Below are 19,761 nucleotides of genomic sequence, written 5' to 3' on the forward strand. Positions count from 1 at the left end.
CTTCCATCGCATGGAGACACTGGCCATCTTCCACAGTGCTCGGCCTGACGGCTTTGTTTATCCCTCATGTAAATGTGATTTCATTGTCCTCACTTTGTTTACCATCCCAGCAGGTGGAAGAACCACATTCCTTTGTAGGCAGACGGGTGAGGGAAGCCTTGCCTGACAACCACATTGTTAAGACCATATTCCAGCACATGTTTATAATTCTTCCTGTATCGCCTCTACCTCCTGCAAGAACATCACTGATCAGAGAGTTCTGAGCTTTCCGGTGAGATGCACCAGGACACCTTTTAGCTACAGATTACAGCACCAGTGTTGGTCCAGCTGACGCCCACTGCCAGATACCAGGCACCCCCTTTGCCCTCTGGCACTGGGGTGCTCTGAGGGTCAGAGAGGCACACTGCTCCTTGGGAAACTGCGGATCCAGGATTTCTGTGGGTATCCAGTGATGGGGGCTGGATGCCACGGGGACAGACTTCGAAGGGCTCGGGGGCTGCAGTGTAACCACTGTTAGCTTGCAGGGCAGAGGCAGGGCTGGTATAGACAAGGGGGGAGTGTGACAGTGGCTGAGAGGCTGGTTGTGGTACGGCGCTAACACCCAGCTGGCACAGGCAAGACTCCCTTGTGCCCGCGGCAGGTGGAAGCAAGCGGGCTCAGGGCTCTGAGTGCGCTGAGACGCATCCAGCACCTAGCTCTGGCTGGGCATGCACAGCTGGGAACCGCTGTGCTGCAGTGTTGTAGCTTAGCCCTCACCGCGCTTTTCTTGTGAGAAGGGGTTAGGCAGAGGCCAGTGTCTGCACAAACAGCCAGAGGGGAGTGGGCATTTAGCCCAGGGGTTAGCGCACTCCCCCAGATGTGGGCAGCGCTGGTTCAATTCCCCCCTCTGCCTGATGAAGAGAGAGGATTTGAACAGGAGCGCCCAGGACAGAGCCCTAACCACTGGGTAAGGGGAGGTTCCAACGTGGGGCTCCCTCACTGTCGCCTCCTGAACATGTTACACTTTGGATAAGACACAACAGAGCCCTTCGGGAAGGGGACTGGACCCTCCCAGGCCGCTGCCCCAACCCTCAGACTGTAGAGTTGGTCTCATTCTCTCTTCTTGGCCCAGTGAATGTCCCCACCTAAGCTAGGCCCAGAGGGGGCTGTAATTAAGGTGCCCCCCAGCACAGGCCCTGTTGGGGGAGCAGCAGCTGCTCAGTTCAGGATCCCCGTGAAGGAGGCAGGAGCTTGTGACCCAGGAAGAAGAGCAGAGAGATGGAGCCTGTCACGGATCAACAGGTCCTTTGCTGCCCTGGAATGGTCCCTGGGAGGACCTCCTCAGTGTGCCAACCTCCCCCCGCAGAGGGATCTCACTCTTTCCTGACCTCACCCCTTAGAGCGCCCCGGCGTCATGCCGTCAGCTCCCTTCCCACACAGCAAGTCCACCTGGGAAAGCCTTTGTACACTCCAAGGGAGCAGTGCAATGCACCCCCACCTCCAGCAGCTGCAGGGCCTCTCCACCCGCAATGACCATCGCAGTCCGATCATGGCAAGCTTTCGTAACAGACCTCGCTCAATGTATTTTTATAGAGCTATGCCGCAGGATGCAATCACTTGGTTTAACTGCTTATGTTGGGGGTGAAACCTTCTGTTCGCCCCATGGAGTGTTTGGACCCTGATTGTCACAACAGGCGCCTGGTTTTTTTTTTTAAACCAGAAGATAGTTTCTTCATTTTCTGTCAGCTGGTTGCTGCTGTTTACAACCCCATCTTTGCTCAGGGACACAGTCTCAGCTGGGTTCCTGCGCCCCCAACCCGGAAGAAGGGATGAATTTTCTCTCCCATGAAAGAGACCGAGGAGAAAGAGAAGAACGGGTCCACGTTATCAGCATCAAAAAATTCCACCAGCCCTGCATCATAGTCCAGAGAAACCCGAATCTTCTCCGGTTTCCTACTTAGGGACAGTTCTTCCATAGGGCTAGTGAGAGCCCAGAACTCACCCCACCACTGTCGCTCGATAGCCCAGATTCCCTCATCAGGCTTAAGGATCACTGCTCCTTCCTTCATCTTCACAGACTCGCTGGCAACTCCCACAGCCCAGCCTCCTTTGTTTCCAACTTCCACCCCCCAGTAATGTCTCCCAGAGGTGAATTCCTCACAGCCCAGCACACAGGGAGAATAACGAAATCCCTCATGATTGGCGGGCAGCCCCTGGTCTGTCTCTTCCAGTCTCGCACTTTTCCGATCTGCAGAGATGATGAGGTGGGGATTTGCTGCATCTGGATCCAGAGTTACATGGACTAGGAGAGAGAAAGAATCAGAGCGTTAGGGGCAGAGCTCAGCCCTGGGGGAGGGTTTGATCATGTTAGTGATTCAGGCTCCACATGGGGCAGATTCTGTCAATTTACTTCCTTCCTCCTGATTACGTATCAGGGGGAGGAAAGGCAGCTGGGTGATGAACACAGTGTTAATCAATATTTTAAACTGATCCTCAAACGTTATCAAAATATTTATAAAAACTTTTCAGTCACCAAAAAAAACAAGTTTTCGATAAATAAATTTAAAAAAAATAAATTGACTATTTTAAAATAAAAATAACCATGAAAAATATTCCTCATAAAATCATGAAAAAGAAAAACATTAACCACTTCAAAATGAAAGCATTTTTAAAATTGCAAACAACTCCCTTCTCCCGTCCCTCCTCCCCCAATTTTACAACCAGGAGAGATCTGCCAGTGTTCAAGCCTCTGCTTTCTCATCCTGAAGCTAAAACCAGGGATCACTGTAAGAACTGCTGGATCCACTCAGGTGAGGGCTGGGGAAAGAACAGAACGGTTATGCTGAAACGTATGTGTGTGTGTGTACGGTCTTGAATTTAAAAAAAAAAAAAAAACCCAAAAACAAAGAGGTCCTTAAAGCCAATGGGTGTGCTGAGCTCACTCTGTCATCATCAGTGGAAGGAGCAATCATGCCCCTTTACATAGTAAAAACGTCTGGAAACAACAAATGCAGGACAAAGCTAAGCTGTGGGGTCTGAAGGGTTTCCACTGTTGCAGATTCAGGGACTAGGGGGTTTGCAGTGAGAGAGAGAGTATAACAGGAAGAAAGCCACAGACATCTGTGAGAGTGACCCTGAGAGGAAGGGTGAAGAGAGGAAGCAGAGGAAGCAATCCACGAAGTGACATTCAGCGTCTACAATGCCTAATTTTTAGGCGGCTAGAAAATCACTGTGGAAACAATGGGAACCCCAAATCCTAAGTGAAGTGCTTAGGCTTTGTATATGAATGGGGAGAAGACACCTAAAGCTAAGTCTGCCCGCACACCACCGGTGGTAGGGTGTAGCTACAAGCTGCAGCGAAAAACAGGCTGTATCAACCCTGCAGTGTGTAGCTACACACTTCAGTGAAAGGCTCTGGCAGGGTGGAGGCAATGGGGAAAGACTCTGGCAGTGGAGAGCTGTTGAAGACTTTTCCCACTGCCTTCCCCCCTACCAGAGCCTTTCCCCACTGCTGGAGTCTTTCCCTGTGGTGAGGAAAGGCTCCGGCAGCTCCCTACTAAGGGGAAAGGCTCCGGCAGGGGGGAGGCACTGCATGGGCATGTAAACAGCCATAGAGGACACATACCCACAGGGTTCACGGGTGTTTTTATTCTATTTGCCTATGCTGTGCCTCACTGTCTACACGGCTATTTATACCCATGCTAGGTAGGGGTGTAGCATATGTACCCTGTACACTACCACTAGAATACCATGCAGTGTAAATGCACCTTAAGAAGGGGATTCACAAAAGCCGGCATGCTAGACAGGGAGCTGCCTAAACTAAACTAGCTGCTGGGGAAGGGCGTGTGTGAAATCTCATCCCTCTCAAGGAGATAGTGCCTAAGTCTGGACAGCAGGGAGGTATGTATCTCTGCTGGTGATCCATGAACCTGGGGAATGCAGGCAGCTGAATGACTAATCTTGCCTGCAGGGCCTGAACTAGTAGATGTGCTCAGAGGCGGACTAGCTCTACACAAAATAGCAGTGGTGGGGGGAGGGGAGATGGGGAGAAGACGTACATTCCCTTCTAACCTTTAAACCAGTGGCTGGGGATCTCACCTGGGCTGTAGGAGACCCCTACTCAAGTCCCCTCTCTGCCTGCTCAGGAGGGGGCATTAAAATCGGAATCTCCCATCTCTCTGGTAAATGCTCTAGCCAACAGAACCTTGGTAGAAGTGGGAGGGCCACAAGGCCACACCCCTCTCTGTGGCCCCACCTCTGCTCTTCCCCACAAGGCTCCGCCCCTTTGTGGCCACACCCCCTTCTCTTCCTCCAGAAGCTGATTCACCCCCTGGCCAGGCCAGAAGCTGGAGCTGGGCCATGATGAGAGCTGCACAGGAAGCCCTGGCTGCTGTGGGGAGCCCCAGACCCTCCATCTGCCCTGGGGGGGGGAGGGGGAGCGAGAGGGCTTGAGAGCATGTCCCTGCCTCACCCTTTTTAAATCCTTTCACCTCACAGGTGGAGAGGGACTTGGACAGGGGGGTTTCCACATCCTGGGTGGGTGCCCTTAGCACAGAACTGAAGACAACAAGGGGCCTTTTCCTTCAGCTCTTCTATACAGAGCTAGGTGGCTCTAAGACCACCTACCAGATTGGGTCCACAGACAAGATAGGCCGTCTTCCCTGGTTCTTGGCTCACACAGGGGTTCACATGGGAGATAGGCTCCTGGGTGCCTAGAGGGAGGCAGCAGTGTGCCTGGCCAGAGGCAAAAGCTTAGGCCCTTAGGGAACTTCCACTGCAAAAATATAGGCACCGAGTGAGTTCAGACACCTCCAGGGTTAGGGGGTAGCCAGGCAGCGGCTTTGTGGATCACAGTGGTGCCTAAAACAGGGACTTCGGTGCCTTAGTCTGGGTTGGTGGATCTGGGCCCCCCTTGGGTACACAGCTCATGTGGCAGGCCATGGATTCCTGAGCAAGGAAACTGCCTGCTACAAAATGGCTAATGAAATTCAATGTTGATAAATGCTAAGTGAAGTACATTGAAAAACGTAATCCCAAGAGTATGTACAAAATTATGGGGTCTAAATTCAGTGTTGTCTCTCAAGAAAGAGACCTTGGAGTCATCGTGGATAGTTCCAGGGTTGCCAACTCTCCAGGATTTTCTTGGAGTCTCCAGGAATTAAAGATTAATCTTTAATTAAAGATTATGTCACATGATGAAACCTCCAGGAATACGTCCCACCAAATCATCAACCCTATTCTGAAAACATCCACTCAGTCAAAAAACGAACAGAATGTTAGGAACCATTAGGGGAGATAAATGTTCAAATCCTATTACCTGCTTCCGCAAGGCATTCTCTCCACCCTGCAACCAAACAACAACAAGAAATGAGAACTCACCTGAATTAACACTGTATTAGGAGGCATCAGTATTATACAGAATGAAATATGGGGAGTGGAAAGGGGCAAATAGTTATAAGTAAATCTGATAAAAAAAAAAAAAAAAAGTGTGTGAAAACTTTTCCCACAAAAAAATATTTAATTGAAATGGTAATTTTGGGAGGAAAAATAATAATTCCCATGAGGGAAAAAAAAAATCTCTTTGTCTGGGGGGGAGCGGGGAACGTCAAAATAATAATAATAATAATAATAATAATAATAATAAAATATTTAAATAAACATTTGGAAATGAGACAATTTGTTTCATTTCAACTTAAAATATCATTTTTTTCATTTATTTTCCATTTAAGAAACAAAACAATATTTTATGCTGAAATGTCGATTTGAATGTCAATTTTCATTTTGTTTTGAACAAAAACGTTGAAATTTCCTCTTTCAACATTTTTGTATCAAAAACATTAGAACTTGTTGGTTCTCCTTTTTTTTTTTGGAAACTAAATTTTCAAAGGGCAAAATGTCCAGCACATCTTCTAAACATCTCTAGTTATAAGTTCTAGTAAAAATACCATGAAATAATTTCAGAAATACATAGACAGTGCATGAGCAGTTCTCTTTCAAAGGCTACACAATTAATAAGGAGTTCACAGAAATTTCCAATAACTAGTATTTATTTCTATATTATCACTTAACCTGGAGATACGCTAAAATTATCTTTAAAACAAAAACAAACAAAACAAAGAAAAACCTTTTTAATAAAGGTCTAATGCTTCTCTCACTGTTCATGGCAAATCCTCAATTGTATTCTATGGACCTGATTTGAAATCTCACGAGAGAAAAGGGAAAGACGCCACTGAGTTTACTGAGCCCTGTATCCAACTCAGTCGGAATAGGTCTGAACCCATTATCGTTATTTCAAAGATTTGAAATAACAACAGGAAATAAAGTTACTAATATTAATATTTTGATAACTTGCTTAATGCATTTATTGTATCTTTGATTCTTAGAAATAGAACTTTCCATCTGCAGCGCCTCATGTCCTTACTAGAAAGTAGAGGTTTAAGCATAAGCACTTGTGAAAATTTTGCATAAGTCCCATTGCCTTCAAGAGGACAAAAGCACTTGCCTAAAGCTAAGCGTCAGCATAAGTGCTGCCTGAAATAGAGAGAGACTTAAATACTTGTATAAGTGCTTTCCTGAATCTGGGCCTTAGTTTTCCCTTTTATTTTATATGCTCAATCTCATGCCTTTATTATATTAGATTGCCAGTATCAAAATTAGGGCTGAAAAGCCATTTCTATTCAACCTCGCTGGTTTTAGTCATCTATTACTTTTTTTGAAATTTTGATGTGAAATTCCACATATTTAAGATTAACCCACCCCAGAAGACGGTTTAAAAGTTACAGTAAAAACCATTCTGGGGGTACAGCTGTACACAAATTATTTTACTCGTGAAAGGAGAGGGAATAACACTTACTGTGTCCTTCAGCCTTCTCTAAAAAATAAGCAGAAATAAAGACACATTATTATTATTACTACATTTCTTTCCCCATGGATCCACAGTGAAAGGATTATGTCCTTTATGGTCAAAATTTATCCATGGCTCTTCAGACTAATTGCACCTCCCTTTTGATGTGAAATTCCACATATTTAATATTAACCCACTGCACAACACGTTTTAAAAATTACAGTAAAAACCATTCTGAGGATTCATCTGTATGCAAATGATTTTACTCGTGAAAGGAGAGGGAATAACACTTACTGTGTCCTTCAGCTTTCTCTAAAAAATAAGCAGAAATAAAGACACATTATTATTATTATTATTAATATTATTCCATTTCTTTTCCCCATGGATCCACAGTGAAAAGACTATGTCCTTTATGGTCAAAATTTACCCATGGCTCTTCAGACTACTTGCACCTCCCACAGGGACTGCACTGGCAAACACTGGCAGAGTGGCCAAATGACGTGTCTGTACATCAACTACGTGGAAGACAAAGTGACTCTGCTCCGAACACAAACAAGCATGTGTAAAAGATGGGATAGACCCAGGATGGGGGCCCAGATCTCTTGGCTCCAGGAGCCACAAAACTTGTGCCTAGTGAAATTGTTCATTGCTTGGGTGTCTTGTTTGGGTTTCTGAGTTTATAATACATCCAACATGACACACATCCTCTGGCTGATTTTTCAGAAGAGCTCAGCCAATACAGTAACCTTTGATTTCAGCTGGAATTGGGATTCCTCAGATCTTCAAACCAGGCTCCAGGAGTCTCAGAGTGTGTCTTCACTGCAGTTAAGTGAGTGATTGGCACCTAGGTCTGAGCACCTAGGTTAGCCTAGCCCAGGTCTGTGGCCACACTGCAAACACACACTCAAAGTTACTGTGTCCTCACTACTGTCACGCTCACCTGTGTGCAACACTGGGACATATCCCACGTTTCTTTGGGCTATACTAAGCTGAGCCACTCTACAATTATTTGCCAGTGATTTTTGGGAGAACCTGTCTGTCCTTCTGGGCACACAGGGGGAATTATGGGAAGGGATTGGAGGACTGGAGGATTTGGCCTGAGTCCTCAGTGTAATACCAGCCTGAATGAAAGCAGAGCCCTTGTTCTAACCCACATCCCCAGCTGTGTCAGCTAGGCTAGGCGGAAACAACCACTAAATACAGGCCAGAGGATTGGGTGTGTGAATGGAAGAGGAGGTAAGGACACCAGTAACAGTTACCCTCTAGATTAATCACACAAAAACAGAGGCATTCAAATCAGTGATGGCTTGTGATTATTTTGGACTGATCCGTGCTGCATATTTCACTTTAGACAATTATATTTTGGTTCTGCACCCTAGATCTCAGCTGGGAAGTCCAACAAACTAAATTATAAGTTTTTCTTTGTTTTGTTCTTAAGAAATGATAAAGAAACAAAAACGAATGGAGCTCTGAGGAACATTCCCATATTTAGGGTGCTGTGAATTGGGAACCCTTTGTTCAATCACTTCAAATTCTGCAGGAAAAAAAAATCACCCTCAGCTCTAGACCTCTAATTTTTTTATGCTGCGATCACTGTTTTGCAATTTTCGAGAGGGGAGCAAAATCTGACTAGAAATAATTTGAAAATTAAGTAACAACCTAAACTACAGAGTCAACGCTGTCACTCCATAAACATCCAAACATCTTTATTTATTAAGAGAAAGTCTCTGTATAGTTGATTTTCTTATTTAATGTATTACCTTTTCTTTTAAAGTAATAAATTATGAAGACAATTAAAAAAACCAGAATAACCAGGATCGTGCAGAGAACTGCTATCCAAGGAGAGTTCTTTGGGAAAATAGGTTCTGGAAAAAAAAAATTGAACTTACGTTACTTTGGGAACAAGGACAAAGATCAAATGGTTTTTAATGACAAATAATGCTTGCCATTAGATTTCAACTTCTGCTACCGAGCAAACTATTCCAAAATCTAAGGGTAACTGTCTGGCCATTTAGCTATGCCAGAAGTCACAGGCCTATTATACTTCCACTAACTTGCTTAAGTTAATGACTTACAGGATACAAGCCTGTCAGTTCCTTGTGTTACAGCTGAATACAATGAAGGATAGCCAGCCCTATGGGCTAGACTAGTCTACCAAAAGCATATGACGGAGTCCCACATTTGTGGATCACTGAGGCACTAAAAACGTACAAGGTTCATCTCAGGATCATTTTGCTTCTGCAGCAATGAATGGTTAAGTGGAACACGCGACCCTGCCAGGAAGGGACTCTCACTGATGAGGTCCCAAATCAAAAGGGGGCTCTTTCAAGGGGATTCTGTATCATTTGTGGTTGCCGACGTGGATGTCTCATGAGACAAATTGCAGTGTTCATATTAGAAAACAACCACCACTGGTTAACTGTCTGCTATAGACGGATTATCCGACAGTACATGGACAGTCACAAAGGGAGATACAGAGATTGATGTTTAGCGAAGACCGAAAGCTACGGTTTGGATTAGCTAAATGTGAGTGCCCTGGCATCTGCAAAGGTGGGGGAAACCGGTACATGCAGATGACAGACAAGTCAACAAAGGTTATCCCTACAAATACCTCAGAATGAGGGAACTGTCAGAGGTTCAACATAAGGAAGTCAAAGACGACGGTAAGGAAACAACGTTAAACAAAAATAAACACAACTCTAAAATGAATGAATGAAGAATTTGATCTGAGCCATCGATGTGAGCGGGATGCCAGCAGCACGGTACAGCGCTGGACTGATCAACTGGAATCAAGCGGAGAAGAAAAGGCTGGCATTCAAACAAGAAAGCTCCCGATGATGCAGAGAGTAATGAATGTCAATAAAGATACGGCCAGAATGTACTTTCCTTCCATACTGTACATACAGTACACACTGTACTGTGATGCAGGAGAAGTCTTTGTGTGTGGAGGAAGCAATGGACAATGAAGGATACAACATCAAAACATGTGAGGAGAAAGCTAGAGTAAAAGCCCATCTGGTCGCGATAACGGGTGATGGCTGAATGTGTATCCCCGTCCAAGAAAGCATAAGAGAAAGGAGAAAGCAAGTCACCAAAGAAAGAGTCCAAAGATTTACCCAGAAAGCAATGCAGGGACAGTGGTGGAGAGAGCGCAAATCCTTAAGTGATAGAAGATTAACAAATTAGTGGCTTGTCTGGATGGTTTTCTCAAAAGAGACAGCCCTGTTATACATGTCCAAGAGCAGTCATTAAGGCCTAATCACATTTGAAACATAATTGACTAAACAGAATTGCTCCCTCAAGCATCAGAAAATGTCTTGAAAAGGGAGCATATGCTGAGCGCCTGCAGGATCCTGGCTGGGAGAGAATATATGAATAAACACAAAGTTGCCAAGCGTCTGCATTGGAGTCTCTCCGGTCAGGGCCCAAGCATAATTTTTTCAGGCCCCGTACAAATTTGTAACACCGGCCCCCTCCCACATACATACCCATGCGGGTTGCAGCCTGGTCCGGGCCCCCCAGGGCCTCTGATCCCCAGTAAAGTGTACCCTTTCTCCTCCCACCCCTCATGTGGGAGTCCTGTGACAAATCTGGATTCAAAGAACCACGCGGTATCATGATTAGGGCCCTACCATATTCACGGCCAAGAAAGATGCATCATGGACCATGAAATCGGGTCTCCCTGTGAAATCTGGTCTTTTGTGTATTTTTACCCTGTACTATACTATAGTAAAAGGTACAGTATAGGGTAAAATTATATAAAAGTACACAGTATTTCTCAAACTGGGGACCATGACCCAAAAGGGAATGTGATATTTTACATTTGCATATTCGTGTAAGGGACTGATCGTGCTGTGAGGCTATTTGAATATTTATGTACCATTCAGTCTCTATTCATTGCATACATCTTAATGTTTAGTGGGGGTTTTTAAGGTACCTTTCATTGCCATAGACATATTCTAACTTTTAAACAGTTGTGGGTGTGTGCGTGTTGATGGTCACATTGCGGCTTGGGCGGTAACTGACCTGCTATAGAAATTGCTGATTCCTTTTCTTGTCGGAGGAGCGTGCTCCTAATGTAACAGATGTTCTGGTTTGAGGTTTCTGTTATTATTATAGACGTTCGCATTTCAAACAGGCCATTGTCCCCTTGCGATTTTGTTTCAGACAGCGAAGGTAAATGTTGTCCAGCGAGATTTCTCCAGAAAACCTCAGGCTCTGGGTACCACCCAGACGATTGGCATGTGACTCGGATCCCTCCATCCTGATAACCCTCAACAGAGATGAGAGGAGTATCACCTATAGCTGGAGGAGAGTGGGATAAAGCTGTTTTAGTTTTATATTGTGCAGTGTGGTTTTAGCCACGTCACTCCCAGCATATTAGAGAGAGATGAGGTGGGTGAGCTTTTATTTGATCAACTTCTGTTGGTGAGAGGAGAAACTTTCGAGCTACAGAGAAGTTCTCTTCAGGTCTGGGAAACTAACGCAGCGTGTCACAACTAAATACAAGATGGAACATTCTGAGTTAATTTTCCAGCCCTGAAGATGAGCTCTTTGTAAACTCGAAAGTTGGTCCCTGTCCCCAGCAGAAATTGGTCCAATAAGAGAGATTACCTCACCGACTTTGTCCTTTAATGTTATGTTCTAATTTATATCAATATTCAGCACAAGGACTAAATATTTAAATCTTCAGCACAACAAGTGCATGGAAATGCACAACGGAAGCAGAACTGAAAGCCACCGAAGTGACGTGGGAAGAAGCTAAGACTGAAGCAAGAAACCCTCAAAGATGGTAGGCAGTGGTGAAGACCCTATGTCACACATGGCATGAAGCACATGAGTTAAGTCATAAAAATTCACCTGTCTGGCTCATGGATTTCTGTGGGCTTTGGATCAGGCCCTCAGTGTGTATGTAAAAGCAGTGGACTTGACTGTGATAGGAGATACTTTGATTAATAGGTGCTCCACTACTTTGCTTTTTACATTCGCCTGCACATCGCCTTTTCACTGAACGATTATTTGGCTGTCTTTCTGCTGTCTCAGTGTCTGACAGCAGTTGGGACACTGAGAGAAAACTTGGTGTGGCTGAATAAGTGAAAGGCTGAAACAATGCTGATTGGTCAGGAGAAGTTTTTGGAGGAACTGGGTCTTGTGGTTTGAAGATCCTCCTGGCTCCTTTGTTCTCCCTGGGTTCTCAGGTTACAGCAACTATATCATGGATTACCAGGAGGATGCATCTCTACCATTCTCAGACAAACCAAAAAAAAGAGTAGAAAAAAATACCTTACATTTAGAAAGACACATGCCAAAAGCTTCCAGCTTATTAGGTACTGAACTACAAATGAGAAAAAAAGAACAATCAAATGCTATCGCTAAAGGAAACACGGAGCACAAACCACTGACCTGCTACCTTCAGTTCCAATAGGGCAGCGGCATAAAAGGAAGGTGATTCAAAACGGCACGTGTATTGTCCCTCATCTGAAGGTCTGATATTACGTAACCTCAAGGCGACACTCCCGTTTCTGATGCCATCTTTCAGAAACTCTGTCCTTCCCAAATATTCTGGCATCTGATCTTCAGTCTGATCCTTTCCGTCACGGTATAGATGCACAAGGGAAGAGAAATGTGACCGGAACCATCTCACTTCCATGTTCTCAGCACTCATCGGTGGGGAGAGATGACAGGGTAACACGATGTCCTCACCCACAATGGCAGTGACAGGATGACCTTGTCCGATGACTGTGAACTGGGCTGTGAAATGTACCGTGACACAAGAAAAACACTTTAGAAAATTGAGAATTTGAGCTTATTGTGATCGATAAAAAATAAAAACGGTGACATTTGATCAGGGCTGACCTCATACTATTATGAAGCACCTTGGTTTGTGTGTCAAGCTGAATTTTCCATCCTTTCTGACATCTACATACATAGTCATGTCAGCTTGGAACTGGCAATGGTTTTTCAGGGTCTGGTGCTCATTTTCTCAAGGTGTTTCCTTAGTTCCTCTCCCCCTGAATGACCTGTTCTTAAAATCTCAACCATTTTCATATAATGCCTTTGCTGCACAGACAGAGAAACAAATAGGAGGGACGATCCACTCCAAACTTATACCACTGAGTTTTACGCTTTGAAACCAAACTATGAAAATGCTATTAGAGTTTGTGTCTGACTCTGCGATGTGAGCCAAGTGTGATTTGCAGTCATTTGATGGCACTGAGCAAAGTCAGCCAACCTTCGGGAACCGGTGGTGAGCACACTGTATATTTCTCAACTTAGCTGGTAGATGCACTCATCAGAGAGCAGCAGATGATGTAGGAGGAGGCAGATCTCCATCTACTTATTGTCCCTCCTTCCCACTCTGCCTTGTGGTATCTATACTCCAGAGGAGCATGAATTATCACCTAGATAAGTAGTATTATCCTCATTTCCAAATGGGCAAAGAGAAGCTCTGAGACTGTCCTAGCAAATATTTGCCTGTAATGGAATTTTGTCATTCCTACTCCGGGGACCTGGGTATTCTCACCACTATAATTCCAATTGTTCTGTGCCTGAATTATTTTGATTCTCTCTTTGCAACTGCAGCACTTGCAGGGAAAACATGTGGAATAGGTTAAAGAAAAGCTGGTCCTTTTTTCTAGCAGAAGTTTATGTATTTTGAAGTCATACAAGGGGTGGGAAATGGAAGATTTGCCATTGCAGTTGTACAGAAGTTAATGCCCAAGATGAATCATCCAATCTGAATGAATATCCTTTTCTCTATCCTCTGTGGATGCCTACAGGCCCATCACAGGATCTAATCCTCCTCTAACAAATCATCACATTTTCTCTTATTAGAGAGTAAACAAGAGGAACTTTCAAATCAAGGTACCTTACTCTTCTGTGACAAGCTGTGACACTGGGCCAGGAAAAACTAAGCGACTTTGCAAGTTGCCCAGCCCAAATCTGACATTTAGAGACATATTATAGGAAGATACAATGGTAGTGAGGGTCATTCGTTACAAGTAGACTAGAGTTTAGATATGCAAGTGTATTGTTGGTAGTTATTTGACGTTGTTTACATATATCTTGTCAGAGGTTAGCAATGTAGGTAAGCTGCTTTCCTGTCTGTTCTACTGATTAAGAATTCAAAAGAAACATATGAACATTTAGATGGAACTTGAATGTAACAACGCCATTGTTTGTGTTTCTCTTTGAAGTTTAAGTAGCGAATACTTGTGAATGCTTTAAATGGCCAATTACCTTGTGCCACTGTAACTAGTTACCAGTGTGCACAGGACATAGGAGATGATACTTCAGAGCCACAACTAATCACCTATTAATTGTACCTGCTGTCAAGAAGATATTGGTCAGCCTGCAGGAATCTCTAAAAGTCTCTAGGGGACTGATCCTTGTTATCTCAAATCTGTCCAAGCTTGTCAGGGAAAACTTGGATCGCAAGATTGGGATCCTATCACCAGCCTGGAATCACCCTGCTAATTCTCCCGGAATAAAACCAAAATCTGCACGTGGACTATTTAGTCTTTATTTCTCTGGACTGGACGTCTAACAAAGAAGCTCTAAACAAGGACTGATGACTTCTAAGCTGTTTGGGTAATTTCAGAGACTTTGCAATTTAAGAACTTTGCAACTCAGTTATCATCTCTATCATTCTCAGTATCATCTTTGAAACTGACCTAAGAGCTTTATTTTAATCTGTGTATGTATATTGACCTTTTAGCCATTACGTTTTCTTTTTAAAAAAATAAATATTAGCTTAATTAAAAAGCTCTGGTTTTGAGCGTGTATTGGGGTAAGATCTGAACTGTTCACTGACATGTTTGGTAATGTGTCTCATTCTTTGGGATTGGTAGAACTTTTTTTTTTTTTTTAAACCTATGATGGATGAAAATTTTCAGTAATCCCCACCATATTTGACTTGGCTGTCTGGGTGTTATCCAAAGGGCTGGCTAGTTTTAAGGAATGACCAGTGAGGTGATCAAAAACTATTTGTTGCTGGCTTGGTGTATCTTGTAGAAGAAAAACCACCAGTATTTAGGGCTTTGCCTGCCCCATTCTTTGTGGTTCACCCTGTTTAAGCTATCTCAGCATGGGTCCCCTGGAGGCTAGAATCACACGGCATTGCTATTTTGTGTGTCCAAAATAACTCAATACCAAATTCTTCCCCAAGTATCATTCAAGAGCTACCATACGATTTCACATACTGGCATCCCGGGTGTGAAGGGATAGGGGGCAGACTTAAAGTTGTGTGATGATGTTGTACAGGCATACAGCAGCACCGTAACTATTTGTTCCTTGGGGTTTTTTTTTAATTGTATGCTTTGTTTTTTTCTTGTCATACTGACTTTTTCAGGAATATGCAGACAGATCTCACCTGAGCAATTCCTTTTTTCCCCAGATTTGAGTTTGGGGTTCTGAAATGCCAGGTTATAGAGAGAAGGAATCATAGTTGGTTTCTAGTTACTTTTTCTCCACCTTACAGTATTGTCGCACATGAATTCTTCCAGGCTTTCATCAAGTGATAGAATTAAATAGACTAAAGTGATGTTGTTCTTCTGATACTTAATAAGACACACATGTGCATCTTACGAGCTAAACAATGGCAAATGAATAATATAATTCACAACAGAAAAGAAAAATACACTGAATGAGTGATATTGTCTACCTGGCTCCAAGTTGCGAATAGGCAAAATAATGAAGCAAATGACGAAACCAGACAGAGAGACGCTTGCTGTGGAGCCGTGGAAGCAAGAAGATAATTCCATTTTCATTGTAACTTGGTGAAGACAAAATGAGAGGAAAAAAAATAAATGAGGGACATAATAAGGATTATGTTACAACTAAACACATTTTGTACAGCACATCAACAGCTCAAGGGACACTCGGATGTGGAGATCCTGAGTCAAATGGCCTGACATTTTTACACCACTGTCATCAACTGCATATTCCCACAGTTGCTTAGCAAGGAACCTGATCTGTACTACACACAGCACAATCAGGCCGTAGGTAAACTCTATTGCCCAGATCCACAAAGGTACTTGGGGGCATATATCCCAGTTTTCGGTTTCGAGTCACTGGAGGGGTAGGGGGATGACAGGACTTGGTTTCACACCTCCCAGGTGGGTGCCCTAAGCATTGGACTACAGAGTCAGTCTCACTCTCTTTTTCTATGGCCCAATGACTATTTAAATATCCAAAGTGGAACAGCTTCAGTAGCAGAGGTTGAGGGAGCCCCATGTCAGCACTTTTAGCCCAGTGGCTAGAGTAATCAGGCGGGTACCAGAATGACCAAACAATAGGAAGTGTAGATTCTACAACCACAACTGTTGACGAGTGTTTAAAAACCAGACAGAACGCTATCAAACAGTTTTCTTTAAGAGTTCCAGAGGGGTAGCCGGGTTAGTCTGTATACAGCTGGTCTACAACCACAACTGTTGATGAGTGTTTAAAAACCAGACAGAATTTCAACAGTTTTCTTTAAGAGTTAAATCCCACCTGCGGCAGTGAGTCTCAGAGCCTGGATCAACTATTTCAGGTTCTCGGGTTTGTGCTGTGGGGCTATAAACAGCAGTGTAGATTGTTCCTACTCAGGCTGGAGCCTGGGTTTTGAGCCCTCCTCTCCTTCCTGGGTTTCAGAGCCTGGGGTCCAGCCCAGTCAGGAGTGTCTACACTACTACTGTTAGCCCCATAGACTTGGTACCATTTTTTTCCAGTGTAGACATACCCTGAATGTCCATTTCTAACTGATTTGCCTTCACAGCAAGAGACGTTCATCAGTGACAATCCCTGGGGTGTATTTATTTAAGTTTATTTGCAATTCAATGTCAAGACATAAAATATATTTTAAAAAACAGCTCTCCCAATGCTAGGCAGATAATTACCAGTACAAATCAACATGGGAAAAAAAAATCCCAGCCAGTCCTAGAACTGAAATTTCCACTCCTCACCTCCCACAAAACCCTGTAATCCACAATAATAAAAATATAAATAAATGCACAGCTTTACTTATTCTCCTGAAAACTTGAATTCTGCTTGAGCACCTGTCCCAATGCAAAACTACTTCTTCTGAAGGGTTTTCTTTTTTGTTTTGGGGGGGGGGCGGGGGAGGGGGGAGACGGGGAGGGGTGGAAAAAGTAGGGAGTGAAAAGAGGGGGAAAAAGATGGTATTGTGACAATCAGGGTCCAGACAGCCCAGAGGGAGAACAGCGGCTCTGAACCCAAGGAATAAGCAATCATCGTTCTCTGTTTGTACAGCACCTAGCACTGTGGGGTCCTGACCATAATTGGGGTTCCCAGGTGCTACCACAATACAAATAAATAAGACTAACAAGAACAACCACAACAATTAATAAGTAACCAAAGCTCACCTACCTGATGGATCCTGGAAAGAAGCTTCCCAGTGTTCTCATGAACGCATCAGTTTTTGCCACTGCTCTGAAATCCCTCAGCTCTTCTCTCATTGCAAGCAAACAGTTCCATTGATGAGCTTGCAGAATTCAGTATTTTTCTATCCGCTTCGCCTCATGTATTTAATTAAAAAGTTTAGTTTGATTTATACTGAACAGAAGCATCTCCCTCTCGATGCTTTGACCAACTCAGAAAATACAAGCGGAGAAGTAACAGGAACAGTCCAGTAATTCAGCCCTTAAAGAAGCACACACAGTCCTAGTGAAATGTGAGTTCCCATGGCTGCAGCAGGCTATTTTCCAAGGACCTCACGTTCAGCTGATTATCCACCAGGCTATTTTCCAGGTATCCCTCTTTGGATGACGGTAGCAGCTTTGAGGATCCTCTTTTTCTGTTCTTCAAAAAACTTACTTTTTTGTTTTTAAACTATTTTTCCACCTCACTTCCAGAATGAAGCCTCCCTTGTCAAGCTCATAAAAGATAATTGCTCATCTGGTGTTTACTTTTATTACTGCAAGGTCCAAAGATCAAAGCTCAGCCTGTATCTGTTCTCAGACAAGAGTTAATCTGTAACTGAAAGGAGAAATTATAAAATAGCATGAGGAATTCTTGAGCTCTGGAGGATAATCGGCCTTAGAGCGATTGCAGCAGAACACAGCCCAGATCTCTAGAAGAGTAGTATACAGAATGATCTGTTACCTTCATCCAAAGAGGGACACCTGGAAATCAGTCTGGGCCCCATGAGGCACATCAGATTCCAAGGCAATCGCAGTACACATGCAGATTATAGAGCACTTAGAAATGTCATCCTTTATACAGACAGGGCATCTCAATTTTAACTACAGCGGAGCAGGCGCTGGCTGGCCTGAGATTTCACTATTGGGCAGCTTGTCTGCACTGGGGTTTGATCCCACCCCACACAGGAGGGGATGCCAGGTGGGCAGAAATTGCACCCACAATCCAGAGCAACAGGTTCTCTGCAATACTCCAGAGTGATGGTGCAAGTAGCTTCCCATGGGGTCCCTGCAGCCCCGGCTCCCTCTGGACAGAGTAACTGGGTTAGTTTCACTTTCCTCAGCCCAGGAATAGCCCTATCTGACCCAGCAGCAGCAGCTGGGGGTGTCCCTCCCTGAAACTGCCAGAGCTACATTAGGAACTGCTGGGAAACCACTGGCAACTTCCCAGCTGTGGAGACTTGTATAAAAAGTGCAGCACTGACAACCTGGAACTCGTTCAAAACTAATGTGCCAGCCCTTCCCCGTCATGACATTAGCCTCCAAATCGAGCTTAAATAAAAAAGCGATGATGTGTTTGGGAGCGTCTAACATCTGAACTGCCCCCCCCCCACGTCATCCTCAGTGTGTGTGTGTGTGTGTGTGTGACAATTAGCTGCAGTTTGCCGAGCAAAGTGATTTTTGCCCCATTGCACAAGCTCTGTCCCCCTCCTCTGCCCAGCCCCCGCCCAGCAATTAATCTGGCCCCAACCCTCAGATCAACCCTTTCCCCTGCAGCGGTTCTGCCCCAAGATCTCACCGACACCTCAGTTCTCCCCCCCCCCCCCACATCAACCCCCCCCCCCATCTGCCCTTCCCCCAGCCCCCACGTCAACCCCCCACGATCTGCCCCCACTCAACCCCCCATCTGCCCTTCCCCCAGCCCCCACACCAACCCCTCCCCATCAGTTCCACCCCCCACGATCAGCCTCCCAGCCTCACCTCTGCTCCTCCTGGCGCTCTTCACGCCCCGCTCCCAGGCCTGGGGGCTGCAGTGGGTCCCCGATCCCCTCCTCCCGTCCCTGCCCCAGGCCGGACGCTGCAGGGATTGGACTGGGTGAGGAGCGGCGCCGGCTGCTGCAGCTCCCAGCACTGGCAGGACGTGTCTGAAAAGCGAGGGCGGAGGCAGGCAGAGCCGGGAAGAGAAAACAGCTGAGCCGCCGCGGTCACGTGGGACTGGCTGCAGCTGCGGGGGGGGCTGGGAGGCGCCTGCCCGGGCGGACGCGCTGCGGCAGGGACCGGCGAGTGTCGAGTCGCTCGGTGGCCCTGGAGCGAAGCCCCGCGTCCGGCCGGCGCTGGGAGAACAGGGCGGCACTGACCTCGCCCGGGGGTGGCCCCGGGTTTTGCTGTTGCTGGTTGCAGCCGAGCGGTGGGAGGGAGCTGAACACGCCCAGTTATATCTGCTCCAGCCGGGCCCGAACTTGCTCCCCCAGACCTCTGCAGTCAGAGGGGGGACGGGCTGAATTTGGGCCCGGGCCAAAGTGCCTCCAGAGAAGGGTAAAAGAGGGGAAGGAGATGGACAAAATTAGCATTGGGGTGCAGGAGGTGGGGATCAGGACGGAGGAGCTGCACTGCCAGACAGTAGCAGAGATGGGACCCCCCCCCGAGGGAGGGACAGAGGGGATAAAGTTACCACAAATGGGGTGAGCCACCTGCCAGGGTTTCCAAAATAGGGTGTGATGGGTCACTGTGTTCCTGGCTTGTCCAGCCCAGCCCAGCCCAGCACAGCCAACCCACCCCACAGCGGCCTAATTCTCTCTG

The 19,761-nt window shown here is 45.4% G+C and overlaps 1 protein-coding gene across 1 annotated transcript; it reads right to left on the bottom strand.

The window, feature by feature from the left end:
* Window positions 1-16: 16 nt before the first annotated feature.
* On the bottom strand, window positions 17-19,081 carry LOC137142724 (butyrophilin subfamily 1 member A1-like). The gene is made up of 10 exons (XM_067532177.1): window positions 18,943-19,081; window positions 17,192-17,800; window positions 15,486-15,596; window positions 12,227-12,574; window positions 10,850-11,128; window positions 8,584-8,688; window positions 7,118-7,135; window positions 6,833-6,850; window positions 5,297-5,323; window positions 17-2,281 (listed from the first exon to the last, which is right to left on the bottom strand). The coding sequence occupies exons 3-10, from the start codon at window positions 15,589-15,591 to the stop codon at window positions 1,758-1,760; spliced, it is 1,425 nt and encodes a 474-aa protein (XP_067388278.1). The 5' UTR covers window positions 15,592-15,596; window positions 17,192-17,800; window positions 18,943-19,081; the 3' UTR covers window positions 17-1,757.
* Window positions 19,082-19,761: the final 680 nt, after the last annotated feature.

Source organism: Emydura macquarii, unplaced genomic scaffold, assembly GCF_026122565.2.
Source record: "Emydura macquarii macquarii isolate MOO-44397 ecotype Brisbane River unplaced genomic scaffold, CSIRO-AGI_Emac_v2 contig_3245, whole genome shotgun sequence".
NCBI classification, from domain to species: Eukaryota; Metazoa; Chordata; order Testudines; family Chelidae; genus Emydura; species Emydura macquarii.

Excerpts from the sequence above, each read along its gene's own strand:
- LOC137142724 (XM_067532177.1), bottom strand. The coding sequence starts at position 15,591 with ATGAAAATGGAATTATCTTCTTGCTTCCACGGCTCCACAGCAAGCGTC. Across the intron at positions 12,575-15,485 it reads TATTCGCAACTTGGAGCCAG|CCCAGTTCACAGTCATCGGA; the intron begins GTAGACAATATC and ends TACATTTCACAG. Across the intron at positions 8,689-10,849 it reads ATCAGCAATTTCTATAGCAG|AACCTATTTTCCCAAAGAAC; the intron begins GTCAGTTACCGC and ends TTTTTTTTCCAG.